Genomic DNA, 14,688 nt, shown 5'->3' on the forward strand with positions numbered 1-14,688 from the left:
AAAGTTTAAGTTTAGTTTGCCATGTGTACATATTTATATATTATCTTTGTGCAATATAGTTTAAATAAATAAAAATAACTCGATATTTATGTCGTTCATGTTTTTAGATATTACAGCTTGTGTGCATAATTACACAGATTAATAGAAACGGGTGCATAAAATGGTTCAATCAGAGAATTAAGCTTTTCAGTCTTTATATACCTTTCGGCACCTACACTGGAAAAGCGGGAACCTAATATTTGATTATGACCCGATTGACCGTGTCGTTTAAAAACCTTCCGCGGATAGTCTCATTTTATTTCGTTTGTTGCATATTTTAATATCAGATTATTATCTCTCGTAATATCTCCACGGGTTGCGTTTAAGTAATTAAGTTACCCTGGTCAATCGTCGGCGTGGCTTCAATTAGCATTTAGATTGAATCCAGTACGCAGATCATCAGATGCAAATTTGTAAATTATGCATATAGATATTTGCTGTATTGAGATAACTTGTTGACGTATTCGGGCGCCGATTGGATACGAGCAGTGTGTTGTGATTTAACGGGCAATTTAAGCCAATAATTGGATAAGCTCTGCAAAGGAAAATTAAATCAATGCGAAATCCATCCATACTTATAATATTAAATATGCGAAGTAGGTAGGTACCTAAATAACATATTTAACTTGGGTCTTGTTCATAATTTATATCCATCTACTTACAAGATTTGTATAGAGTATATTAAGTAGAGAACTGCTAAGTTTAAAGCAATAGGTAACTAAATAGTTTATACTGAGCGGTACTCGCTCCGTGGCGATATATTAGCGGCATTTCAACGAGCAGACCTTATATATAGGCCCGGCCTGGTGTCCCCATCGTGGCGCCGTCAACGTGAAACAACGCGGCGCCTCAGGAATTTACGGCGCCGTAGAAATCTACGGAGTCGCGCGCCGCGTCTTAAAGATTCACGGCATTGCGCTGTGAAAAGTCACTGATCCGCCGCGCTGTTTCCATCAATTTATATAATTAAAATACATATATGTCGAATACCGATGGTCTTAAAGGCGGTGGGCGCGTGGGGTAGTACGATAATGTATTACTTCACAGCTAAACCAGTATGCTACCATGCTACCAGTGCATGAAATAAACATTAGGACTCGCCAACCATACCAGTGCCCACTATACTTCAGCACCAAATGTTTAAAAGAACTAATTGCTATGTTTAACTCAAGGGAGCGATATGAAAGTAAAAAGAAACCGTTTGAATCTTTATTCAAGTCAAACTAGGCCGGCCCCAGCCCCACGCCTCCAACATGAGAAGATTTAGCCCTATATGGGACCGGCAACAAACTCAGAGGGACAAATCTTTTCAAAACAAGTTAAAACAACACATAACACATCACTTCTTTACTTCACAAAAGCAAGCTTCTAATGAAACATAAGAAATCAAAATAACACTTGAAACAAAACACCTAGCTAAATGGTTAAAGAACGCGGGACCCTATAAGCCATCAGAACAATCCTTCAGGTATAAACCTTCAGGAACGCAGCGAGTTAGGCACGAGGTTGGCTAACGAGTATGTCCGATCTCTAGCGCGGTCCGATCCAGACGAAATACCAGCGGCGGAGCCTCTCCGCTCCCGCCTCAGTCAAGTTGGTAAACCTGCTCGACCAGTCTACCAACATACCGACAAAAACGCCAACTCTTGCCTACGCTCACTCGAGAGAAACCTCTCGACGTTCCAAAGCCTTCTACCTGTCATCTCAGTTCAACAACACGCCAATAGATGGCGTTACTCTCTACGCAACTTTATTTCAACAATGCGCCAATAGACGGAGTTACTCTCTACACAACTTTATTTATTTTGTTACAACCAAATAATACGTAGCTCAACATTGCTAATCGATTTTATACAGGCGTCTAAAATAATGAACTATAACGCTGCAATACGTCTTTCTGGTGTCAGGTTCCGACACGGCCGTCCTGCGCTACACACGTCCTCGTGTGTGGGTGTATGCATTTGATTCTGTAACAAAATACTCAGCACAGTATCTCATCGCTCGGTCATTCCTGACCCACAATTTGGGCCTCACTCAAATTACTATTAAAATCAAACTTTGTTATCAATCAAACCAGAAAATAGTTCAAAGTCATTAAACAATCCTCATTTCTCTAGTCAAAAATAGTCCATCGAGCAACGACTTAATAAAAATAATCAGTAATCATCGCCGCTATCTAGCGGATACACTCCATTAATCATCGCCTCCATCTGGCGGATACTCTCAAATTTATGTGAAAACAGAACAATCTCAAACATCAAAAACACAAATCACAACAGCTCTAATTCATTGCTCGACAGTATCACTACTATTGTCATCAATATCAATTTACGGGGAAATTATCTGGCATTAAAAAAAAATCTTGGTCAAATGTGATAATAATCATTGTAGGACATCTTAAAATAAATAGCACTCTGACTTAATAATGCCAATTTTACTCATATGAACACAGTACATCAACGGGAGTTCATTTTTAACAAAACAACACCAGTCCTTCGGTGCATTGCCAGTCCTTCGGCAGATACCAGACCCTCGTCAGAAGTAACCATCTCAGCCGCGTAAGTGCTACTCCTTTCAAAGAGCATTCTGCACATAAAAAGCAGACCACGTGCACCTCTTACATGCTCTGGCACTTCTGATGCGGTCACTAAACAATACCCAGTCCATCTAAAGCAAAACAGTAGTGCCCAGTCCATCGGGCGTGCCTTCAGTCCATCGAAAGCAAAACAGTAGTGCCCTATCCATCGGGCTTGCCTTCAGTCCATCGAAAGCAAAACAGTAGTGCCCAGTCCATCGGGCTTGCCTTCAGTCCATCGAAAGCAAAACAGTAGTGCCCAGTCCATTGGGCTTGCCTTCAGTCCATCGAAAGCATGACAGTATTGCCCAGTCCATCGGGCGTACTTTCAGTCCTTCGAAAGTACAAGCTTTCAGTCTATCGAAAGCAAAAACAATGTTAAGAGTGAATTCCAAAAAGAAAATAAAAACGGTTCTTTAAATCATGTTACTCAGAACCATTGGTACTATCAGCGTCAACTGATCAACTGAAACTGAACATCACTGATCAAAATCACTAAAGATAGCTTTCTACTTTAGCTTTTACAACAGAAACTCAGCTTTCTACTTTAGCTTTAACAACAGAAACTCGCTCAAAACTTCTATGCAGAAGTAAATCCTCTCAAAATAATCCCAACAAAATGGGAACTGCTCACCAGATTAATAAAGCATGATGCACGCGTCGCGACCAAGTCAAAGGTGGTAGTGGTGAAGTCCGACCCAAGCACGAAGGCTGATGCTTTCCGACTTGCAGTTGCCGTTGCTGCGGCAGATGGCGAGATGCACGATGTGGTTCATCATAGCTGGCTATTACTGAAATCATCATTTGCACGGTATCAGGTTTATCATGTATGTAGGCTAAACTTCAGGGTTTGTGAATGTGCCCTAGTAGCGGACACAAAAGACATGTTGCCATAGGATACGGGACTTTAAAAATCTCAGAATAAAATTTAAACTTCATTGAGTGCGTTTTATTTCCTTCTATGAACAAACAAACCTGTGTTCCAAAAATAAGTAACACGGTAAAATGGGCCAATACGAAAAGTGACAGCTAATTAGTTACGTTAGACTGTTATGCTCAAGTTATGCTTCGCCATTACATTGAAAATAAATTTCACTAATAAACAATTAGAACGAAACCTGTCCTTTTATTTCCAAATCTCCAGCACAGATGATACTGCACAGCTGCTTCTGTGTCACATGCGTAATGGTGTCTGTAAGTTGTCCCTGCTCAGGTTGCAGCACACTGTAACATTAATTTTCATATGCGTAGTTCATGCTTTCATAGTATGCACGATTTGTGATCTATCACGGCATTACGGGCAATAATTTGTAGCAATTTTACTAATTACTAAACGCATAGCATTGGCAAATCAGCAGGATCAATTTCTAACGGTGCATTGTATTTTCATGAAAAAAAATATTTTTTGAGGGTAGATGCACAAGTGAGCGATGAAATACTATCACGTCGTGATAGCCGATATTTGATTGTAATTAACAATATGGATTTCACATCAAAATAATTCAAGATCACTTAGATTTAAATGGATTATAAAAATGAATTGTATTTTCATGAAAAATCAATTATTGAGGGTAAATTCACAAGTAAGCGATGAAATAATATCACGTTGTAATAGCTAATACTCGGTTTTAATTAACAGTATGGATTTCAAATCAAAATAACTCAAGATCGCTTCGATTTAAATGGATTACAAAAATTAATTACAAAGAAACGTAACGATCCCAGAGATGACGTCACGTAACAACCGTTATGCTAGACTGCCTCAATCATAATTCACAATTTCACAATAATTCTCACCAAATAACAATGAATTACACTCACCTTTCAATCAAGGTTAGACACGTGAGCTTACCATTACCACGTGTCCAGATTATGGAATGTAGGTCACCAGAAATACACCACGCTCCCAGGTGGCTGTGTAAGCAATACATGAAACTCTGCATCGATCCCACTTGCTGATGTCGAATACCGATGGTCTTAAAGGCGGTGGGCGCGTGGGGTAGTACGATAATGTATTACTTCACAGCTAAACCAGTATGCTACCATGCTACCAGTGCATGAAATAAACATTAGGACTCGCCAACCATACCAGTGCCCACTATACTTCAGCACCAAATGTTTAAAAGAACTAATTGCTATGTTTAACTCAAGGGAGCGATATGAAAGTAAAAAGAAACCGTTTGAATCTTTATTCAAGTCAAACTAGGCCGGCCCCAGCCCCACGCCTCCAACATGAGAAGATTTAGCCCTATATGGGACCGGCAACAAACTCAGAGGGACAAATCTTTTCAAAACAAGTTAAAACAACACATAACACATCACTTCTTTACTTCACAAAAGCAAGCTTCTAATGAAACATAAGAAATCAAAATAACACTTGAAACAAAACACCTAGCTAAATGGTTAAAGAACGCGGGACCCTATAAGCCATCAGAACAATCCTTCAGGTATAAACCTTCAGGAACGCAGCGAGTTAGGCACGAGGTTGGCTAACGAGTATGTCCGATCTCTAGCGCGGTCCGATCCAGACGAAATACCAGCGGCGGAGCCTCTCCGCTCCCGCCTCAGTCAAGTTGGTAAACCTGCTCGACCAGTCTACCAACATACCGACAAAAACGCCAACTCTTGCCTACGCTCACTCGAGAGAAACCTCTCGACGTTCCAAAGCCTTCTACCTGTCATCTCAGTTCAACAACACGCCAATAGATGGCGTTACTCTCTACGCAACTTTATTTCAACAATGCGCCAATAGACGGAGTTACTCTCTACACAACTTTATTTATTTTGTTACAACCAAATAATACGTAGCTCAACATTGCTAATCGATTTTATACAGGCGTCTAAAATAATGAACTATAACGCTGCAATACGTCTTTCTGGTGTCAGGTTCCGACATATATAACAGATATATAAGTACTCGTATAGGTGTTACTCAATCGAATTTGATGGTTCAACGACAGATATTATTTATGATTAAATTCGCTTTTCTTGCTAGCGGTTGTTTTTAATTATGTATAATCATTGAACATTTTCGTCGTGTTATATTTAAACAATTAACCAACTTTTATATTTTTCAATTTCCTATAACGACCAAGCCTAAATATAATATTAGGTATCACTTATCTGCTGTTGATCACAAACACATCTTTTGAGTTCAGATTTTTTTTAGGTATTTATAATATACCTACACGCTGGAAATAATACAAAATCTACTAATATAAAAGTCAACTTTGAATTGCTTTCCCGTATATCGCAAGTGTGGGTCGGCAATAAACCTGCTAGATTCTATTACCTCGGCAATACGACCGTATCCGGGAGAGCCCATTCGTGGCCCCGGGCTGTAGGACAAACGAGAAACAGATAGCGAAAACGGCTACCAACTGTCGTTTGATTTCAGTTGGGAAGTGAGACCTCGATACAAATATATTGGTAGAAAAAGTTTGCTAGTTGTACAGCTTGTAATAAAAACATGTTACAATAAAAATGGAACGCGTATTGAAATATTGCGTCGTATCCTGAGGATTGAGGAATTGAGGATTGAAATATTTTGACAGCTGGCCCTTTTTTAGCTCTCCGCTTTAGCTTCTAACTCACATTTGGAGAAAATGGTATCATAAAATATAGAAATAAAAATGCTCTACTGAGAATGGGCGCGAATAGACCATGAAAATAAATGAAATGGTTTCTTGACTTACAGGTATTGGTATATCGTAGGATTAATATTAGAATGTCATGTGTACCTATCCAATAACATCGTATTAAAAATACCTTGTCAAAGAGTCAAAAATAGTAGAAGGGGCTTAGACTTTATCTAGCTAAGAATAATTCGCGTTAAGGTCCCGTACATTATATACAACTTTGGTTGTCATTCAAAAGTTGACATGTGACAGTTCAGTTTCCACAAAATCTTGGAGCATTTAGTAACTGGAGACGTCATGGCTGACATTTTATGTACGAAACAGTCTGCCGATTTTTGCGGGGGAGGGGACGTTAAATGTATTACTATTTCTACATGATTTGTACGTAACGTAAAAATAGCCATGTCAGTCCATACAAAAGTTTGCACAATTGTGCAAATTTTTTGGCAGAGGGGTAAGCTAAAAGGCGACTCGAGTTATTAAATGCTCTAAGCACAAAATATATAGGTACTTATCAATTTTTTATTCTTATATCTTGATTTAATTATTATGGTATGGATTATCTGCACACATTATACCGTGTAATAATAGAAACGTAAATGCGCAATTACGCACGAGTATTCTCAGACATAAAAGAACCGATAGCGGGTGCTCTCTGAAATCACGTAAATTTATCAGGTAAAGAAAGGATTTTTGGATTTACTCGAGCGCGGCCAATTAACACATAAGAGATACCTTGCACCCTTTTGAGAACTTCCATAAAATTCAAATCTTTTGTATAAGGCTACGCGTGTAGCGCGTCCGACCGATTAGATCGATAAAAAGTACGATATGAATTAAAGTACGGTAATTACCTAATAAAAGGTATACATTTGCGCGTAGCTAATGGTGGTTTAAGAAGGTCACAAAATTGCTCAGAAACCTTGCCTTTATGAAATTTGGAAGTTGTCTAAGAAATATCACAGGTAATTCGCCAATAACTAGCCACTGTTAGTAATTGGCCACCAAATGAATTCTATTCACCTATAAACAGAATTCATTTTAGTACGAGTATAAGGTTTCAATAACTGGCCAGCCTTCAATAACTAGCCGCCTTATACTAAAAAGAATTCTGTTTATAGATGAATAGAATTCATTTTTAGTTTAGGGCGGCCAGTTACTGGCGAATTACCCTATATTAAATTAATATATTGAAACGGGTCACTCACGCATTGTCAGTTGAAAATCACTCGACATGTTGCACTCCACAACGAGTACAATCATAGGAAGCTCGCGTTGGTGGACCGGTGGAATAGCCCGTTTAATATCTAATACTTCTGTTTCTCACGGAAGTATTGTTATTAAAATTTCACATTAACGTAAAGAACTCGAACAAGGGTGATATGATACCTACATACCGTTATGCAATATAATTATTTATTTGATTTTCCTGTGACTTGAATGGCATTTCAAAGTACGAAACATACGAAGTACGAAATACTCGTACTTGGATTCGTCCAAACATGATTTTAGTTTCGACTCTGACTGGAACGCCCACAACGACTGTGCGTAGGCAACAGCCTGTCTGGGACTGGAGCTGGTGTCTGGAAGTAGAAATGGGTAGGAATAAGAGTGGAACTTTGAATGACTGAATGGAAATACGAAAGGAAGAACGCCGAATACCATAACATTTTTTAAAATCATTCTAAACCTCCATAATTTTTATTTTCAGTGGAAGTGACGGGCTACAGCGCTGACAACTGCTCCGTGTCGTATTCGTCATTCAACAACGAGACACTGGTGGGTTCCGTCATCCGTTCCGCGAGCGTCTTAGTTCTGCCAGAAGGATTGCACCGGAGCGACACACAGAGCGCCTATTTCTGTGCCAACGGTTAGTGAATACTTGCACTGATCTATGTAATACTCAACGATTAAAGGCCTATTTAGATGGTGCGAGAACTCGTATGCGATTTTCGTTACACTACAGACTACTGCGGTACAACATATTCAATCGATCGACCAAATGCCGCAATGTAACGAAACTGGCATGCGAGTTCTCGCATCGTCTAGCTAGATGATCCTTAAGAACGCGACAATGTTTAGCTTCGTCATCTGGTCCATAATAGTAATATTTATTCTGCACGGGAGCAGCAGCTCCCTACGAGTACAATAAAATTGTCGTACAGATGTAGTGCATAATTATTTTCCATCGTTCTTCTTCTTCTTCTTCTCAGCATATTTGCGTCCACTGCTGAACATATGCCTCTTTCATGGATTTCCATGTTGTTCTGTATGCGGCGGTTCTATGCCAGGTCGGCCCTGCCGTCTTTCTAATGTCGTCCGACCATCTGTCTCGTGGTTTTCCATCCCTCCGGCTTCCCAGTCGAGGTCTCCAGAACAGTACTCGCTGGCCCCATCGGTCGTCATCCCTGCGACAGCTATGGCCGGCCCATTCCCACTTCAGTTGCGCAATTCTTTTGGCGATGTCGGTAACTTCGTGCGTTGGCGAATGTCCTCATTCCGAATTCTGTCTCGCAGGGAGAACCCGAGCATCGCGCGCTCCATAGCTCTCTGTGCCACTTTTAGCTGGCGCACCACATTTTCCATCGTATTTTCACGAAACGTACAAACGTGTCTTACTATTTCAGTCAATCTCGGTACAAAAAGTACTGAGGTTGACTGAAGTAGCATGACAAAATACGAACGTTTCCGAGAAAATACAATGGAAAACAATTATGCACTACATCTGTATATTTTAAGTCCATTAAATAAGTACTTACGCAGTCTGTCATATTTTGTATTTTACTATGAGTAGTGGAATTAATCTACAACGTTAATTAAATTCTAATTCCAGAACACCTAGCGGTATCATCCCGAGGCTCGTGGGAATGGCAGTGGGTGGCAGCGCCGCGCAACCGCGCAGGGCTAGTGCTAGAGCTTCGCGCGCAGGGCGCCGCGCACGTTGCGCTGTCTTCTGTACGCGAGCCTAATGACGACATGTATCGTGTTGTGTTTGAAAGGAGCCGCGTGTGGATCGCTAGAGGGAAACATGGTGAGTACTGCAGTTTCATCTATGTAATATTACCGCACAGGACGCTGCAGACGTTGCGCTGTCTTCTGTACGCGAGCCTAATGACGACATGTATAGTGTGGTGTTTGAAAGAAGCCGCGTGTGGATCGCTAGAGGGAAACATGGTGAGTACTGCAGTTTCATCTATGTAATATTACCGCGCAGGGCGCCGCGCACGTTACGCTGTCTTCTGTACGCGAGCCTAATGACGACATGTATCGTGTTGTGTTTGAGAGGAGTCGCGTGTGGATCGCTAGAGGGAAACATGGTGAGACTACAGTTTCATCTATGTAATATTACCGCACAGGACGCTGCAGACGTTGCGCTGTCTTCTGTACGCGAGCCTAATGACGACATGTATAGTGTGGTGTTTGAAAGAAGCCGCGTGTGGATCGCTAGAGGGAAACATGGTGAGTACTGCAGTTTCATCTATGTAATATTACCGCGCAGGGCGCCGCGCACGTTACGCTGTCTTCTCTACGCGAGCCTAATGACGACATGTATCGTGTTGTGTTTGAAAGGAGTCGCGTGTGGATCGCTAGAGGGAAACATGGTGAGTACTGCAGTTTCATATATTTGATATTACCGCGCAGGGCGCCGCGCACTTTGCGCTGTCTTCTGCACGCGAGCCTAATGACGACATGTATCGTGTTGTGTTTGAAAGAAGCCGCGTGTGGATCGCTAGAGGGAAACATGGTGAGTACTGCAGTTTCATCTATGTAATATTACCGCGCAGGGCGCCGCGCACGTTACGCTGTCTTCTGTACGCGAGCCTAATGACGACATGTATCGTGTGGTGTTTGAAAGAAGCCGCGTGTGGATCGCTAGAGGGAAACATGGTGAGTACTGCAGTTTCATCTATGTAATATTACCGCGCAGGACGCTGCACACGTTGCGCTGTCTTCTGTACGTGAGCCTAGTGACGACATGTATCGTGTTGTGTTTGAAAGGAGCCGCGTGTGGATCGCTAGAGGGAAACATGGTGAGTACTGCAGTTTCATGTATGTGATATTACCGCGCAGGGCGCCGCGCACGTTGCGCTCTCTTCTGTACGCGAGCCTAATGACGACATGTATCGTGTTGTGTTTGAAAGGAGCCGCGTGTGGATCGCTAGAGGGAAACATGGTGAGTACTGCAGTTTCATGTATGTGATATTACCGCGCAGGGCGCTGCACGCGTTGCGCTCTCTTCTGTACACGAGCCTAATGACGACATGTATCGTGTTGTGTTTGAAAGGAGCCGCGTGTGGATCGCTAGAGGGAAACATGGTGAGTACTGCAGTTTCATATATTTGATATTACCGCGCAGCGCACCGCGCACGTTGCGCTGTCTTCTGGACGCGAGCCTAATGACGACATGTATCGTGTTGTGTTTGAAAGGAGTCGCGTGTGGATCGCTAGAGGGAAACATGGTGAGTACTGCAGTTTCATGTATGTGATATTACCGCGCAGGGCGCCGCGCACGTTGCGCTCTCTTCTGTACGCGAGCCTAATGACGACATGTATCGTGTTGTGTTTGAAAGGAGCCGCGTGTGGATCGCTAGAGGGAAACATGGTGAGTACTGCAGTTTCATGTATGTGATATTACCGCGCAGGGCGCTGCACGCGTTGCGCTCTCTTCTGTACACGAGCCTAATGACGACATGTATCGTGTTGTGTTTGAAAGGAGCCGCGTGTGGATCGCTAGAGGGAAACATGGTGAGTACTGCAGTTTCATATATTTGATATTACCGCGCAGGGCACCGCGCACGTTGCGCTGTCTTCTGGACGCGAGCCTAATGACGACATGTATCGTGTTGTGTTTGAAAGGAGTCGCGTGTGGATCGCTAGAGGGAAACATGGTGAGACTACAGTTTCATCTATGTAATATTACCGCACAGGACGCTGCAGACGTTGCGCTGTCTTCTGTACGCGAGCCTAATGACGACATGTATAGTGTGGTGTTTGAAAGAAGCCGCGTGTGGATCGCTAGAGGGAAACATGGTGAGTACTGCAGTTTCATCTATGTAATATTACCGCGCAGGGCGCCGCGCACGTTACGCTGTCTTCTCTACGCGAGCCTAATGACGACATGTATCGTGTTGTGTTTGAAAGGAGTCGCGTGTGGATCGCTAGAGGGAAACATGGTGAGTACTGCAGTTTCATATATTTGATATTACCGCGCAGGGCGCCGCGCACTTTGCGCTGTCTTCTGCACGCGAGCCTAATGACGACATGTATCGTGTTGTGTTTGAAAGAAGCCGCGTGTGGATCGCTAGAGGGAAACATGGTGAGTACTGCAGTTTCATCTATGTAATATTACCGCGCAGGGCGCCGCGCACGTTACGCTGTCTTCTGTACGCGAGCCTAATGACGACATGTATCGTGTGGTGTTTGAAAGAAGCCGCGTGTGGATCGCTAGAGGGAAACATGGTGAGTACTGCAGTTTCATCTATGTAATATTACCGCGCAGGACGCTGCACACGTTGCGCTGTCTTCTGTACGTGAGCCTAGTGACGACATGTATCGTGTTGTGTTTGAAAGGAGCCGCGTGTGGATCGCTAGAGGGAAACATGGTGAGTACTGCAGTTTCATGTATGTGATATTACCGCGCAGGGCGCCGCGCACGTTGCGCTCTCTTCTGTACGCGAGCCTAATGACGACATGTATCGTGTTGTGTTTGAAAGGAGCCGCGTGTGGATCGCTAGAGGGAAACATGGTGAGTACTGCAGTTTCATGTATGTGATATTACCGCGCAGGGCGCTGCACGCGTTGCGCTCTCTTCTGTACACGAGCCTAATGACGACATGTATCGTGTTGTGTTTGAAAGGAGCCGCGTGTGGATCGCTAGAGGGAAACATGGTGAGTACTGCAGTTTCATATATTTGATATTACCGCGCAGGGCACCGCGCACGTTGCGCTGTCTTCTGGACGCGAGCCTAATGACGACATGTATCGTGTTGTGTTTGAAAGGAGTCGCGTGTGGATCGCTAGAGGGAAACATGGTGAGTACTGCAGTTTCATGTATGTGATATTACCGCGCAGGGCGCTGCACGTGTTGCGCTCTCTTCTGTACGCGAGCCTAATGACGACATGTATCGTGTTGTGTTTGAAAGGAGCCGCGTGTGGATCGCTAGAGGGAAACATGGTGAGACTACAGTTTCATCTATGTAATATTACCGCGCAGGGCGCCGCGCAAGTTACGCTGTCTTCTGTACGCGAGCCTAATGACGACATGTATCGTGTGGTGTTTGAAAGAAGCCGCGTGTGGATCGCTAGAGGGAAACATGGTGAGTATAAGTGTGTAGCTTTCAAATAGAGCTCGACGGCTAATCCTATTGTCTATTGTTAAGTAAAACCGCTCGTGCCACGTGCCACAACCACCTGCATAAAAAATACGTACTTCGGTTACTGAGTGCCGGCGAGTCGAACGCTACAGAACCTGTCTAAAATGTATCATCGAGATGCGTAACAAAGGCGCGTTATCGGAGAGCGCACCTACACTGGTTTTTTGAGCGTTGAACTAGCCCGCGCTCAGGTGCCAAATAGAATAATTAAGACCCTTTTTTGCAGGTAAGTAGCACGTGCGGTTTTACTTAACAATAGACAATAGGATTTGCCTTTATTTGAAAGCTACACACTATACCGTAAAACGGGGTCAACAGAAATCGCGGGGTGAATAGAGATATTTTGAACTTTTTCTTTCAAGTTGTTATATTTAAAAAAGTACATCTCTAAAATTAGATTTTTTGGAATGCGTATATAGTAGACTATTTATTCTCTACATTGATACCAAAAGAACTTAATCAAACTGCTTAAAGTTAGATTTTTTTGACTCTAAAGTAAGGTCTCGCCGAGGTAAGAAATGAAGCCTGTCTGAACTTTGTTCTAGCGGTAAATGTTTTGAAATTAACTAAGTAAAAGTTAGCTAACCTGGTAATATAGTATCTGTAGTACCTAAATAATATATAATATCACGAATTTTCTCTATAATAAAGCATTTTTTTTGCAAAAAACCAATAACAAGCAATTTTACGTGATAAAGGGGTCAGTGGACACGCATATGGGGTGAACAGTTACGCCATAGGGGGTGATTAGATACAACAAAGGGGTGTAAAGACACGCCTTGGGGGTTAAAAGACACGAAAAAATATGTTTGTGTCAAATAGCTGTTTAACAGATATATATATACCATTTGCCAATAGTGTATCCACATAATAATGACCAAATTCGATGCCTATGACAACTAAAACTTAATATTTCTATTCACCCCTTTCTTGTGTCTATCGACCCCGTTTTAAGGATATGGAGAAAACAGGTAGTTTTCTTTGATTTTCTCTGAATTGGGTAGGTAAAAATTTATTTCACAAATGCAAAATTGAAGAACTAACCAAGACTCAAAAAATGATATCAAAATTATTACTTTTATCATTCGGATTATTGGCGAAAATCGTCCTTGAAGTTGAAAATCGTGTCTTTTCACCCCGTTTTACGGTACTGCAGTTTCATCTATTTGATATTACCGCGCAGGGCGCCGCGCACGTTGCGCTGTCTTCTGTACCTACGCCAGCCTAAATGACGACACGTACCTATCGTGTGGAGTTTTATCGTGTGGAGTGTGATAAATTTAATGATTACAAGTGAGTTAAAGACGTTAAACTTGACGGGCGTAAACCAATTTTCAACTTGTTATTATCCATAAGAACAAAGAATGTTGCCTTTGAGCAAAATATTCAGGATGTTTCCCCTTGAGGTACGGCTCGTTTATTCCCCTGTTTGCCATTCCATTAGTAGAATGTGCCGGAATTTTTAAACAAATCATAACAATGTCTCAAGTTTCAAAGTAAAAGTGAAGATATCAAAAGATTTGTTATTATTATTTCGATACCTACTTCCCATATTGCCCACAGGATACACAAGATTGTGTATTACCTATTTGAATAATTATTTTTTATACTTAAATGCGGGGCCATCTGTAAAATATTTTAAACTATCCACAAAAGATAATTAACTCTTTGAAGTACCTATAGCAGTTTGTAGAAAAGTACGTCCTCTGAGCCCTTTATTTAAAGTTGTAAGGGCCAATATTGAATTAGGAAACATTAGCATACCTACTTATCTAATTTCTGTCTGCTGTCTTTGCATTGTTGTTGTTATCCTATTCTTTTTCATTGTTTTTCATCTTTTTGTCCTGTGTATGTGTGCTTTATCGAATAAATGACTTTCTATTCTATTCTATTCTATTCTATTCTATTCTATTCTATTCTATTCTATTCTATTCTATTCATATTTTACTGTTTATAAAACAAAACTCCCTACATACAATTAGTTAATTGATTTACGTGTGTGATAATTTTTTACTCGTAACATTGCAAATCAAGAATATTTTAAAGTACCTATAGGTACAAA

General features: G+C 41.8%; 1 protein-coding gene and 1 long non-coding RNA gene across 2 annotated transcripts in view; both read left to right on the top strand.

The window, feature by feature from the left end:
• LOC134803405 (uncharacterized) overlaps positions 1-14,688 on the top strand; it is a 351,777-nt gene that overhangs the window by 260,140 nt on the left and 76,949 nt on the right. The window lies entirely within an intron of this gene.
• The window catches only part of LOC134803395 (C3 and PZP-like alpha-2-macroglobulin domain-containing protein 8), a 136,639-nt gene that overhangs the window by 110,804 nt on the left and 11,147 nt on the right, over positions 1-14,688 (top strand). The window contains exons 14-15 of the mRNA XM_063776217.1: positions 7,964-8,122; positions 9,086-9,283. Of these exons, the coding sequence (XP_063632287.1) occupies positions 7,964-8,122; positions 9,086-9,283 (357 nt within the window). The remainder of the gene's footprint in view (positions 1-7,963; positions 8,123-9,085; positions 9,284-14,688) is intronic.

The sequence above is a fragment of the Cydia splendana genome, chromosome 2 (genome assembly GCF_910591565.1).
Source record: "Cydia splendana chromosome 2, ilCydSple1.2, whole genome shotgun sequence".
NCBI lineage: Eukaryota > Metazoa > Arthropoda > Insecta > Lepidoptera > Tortricidae > Cydia > Cydia splendana.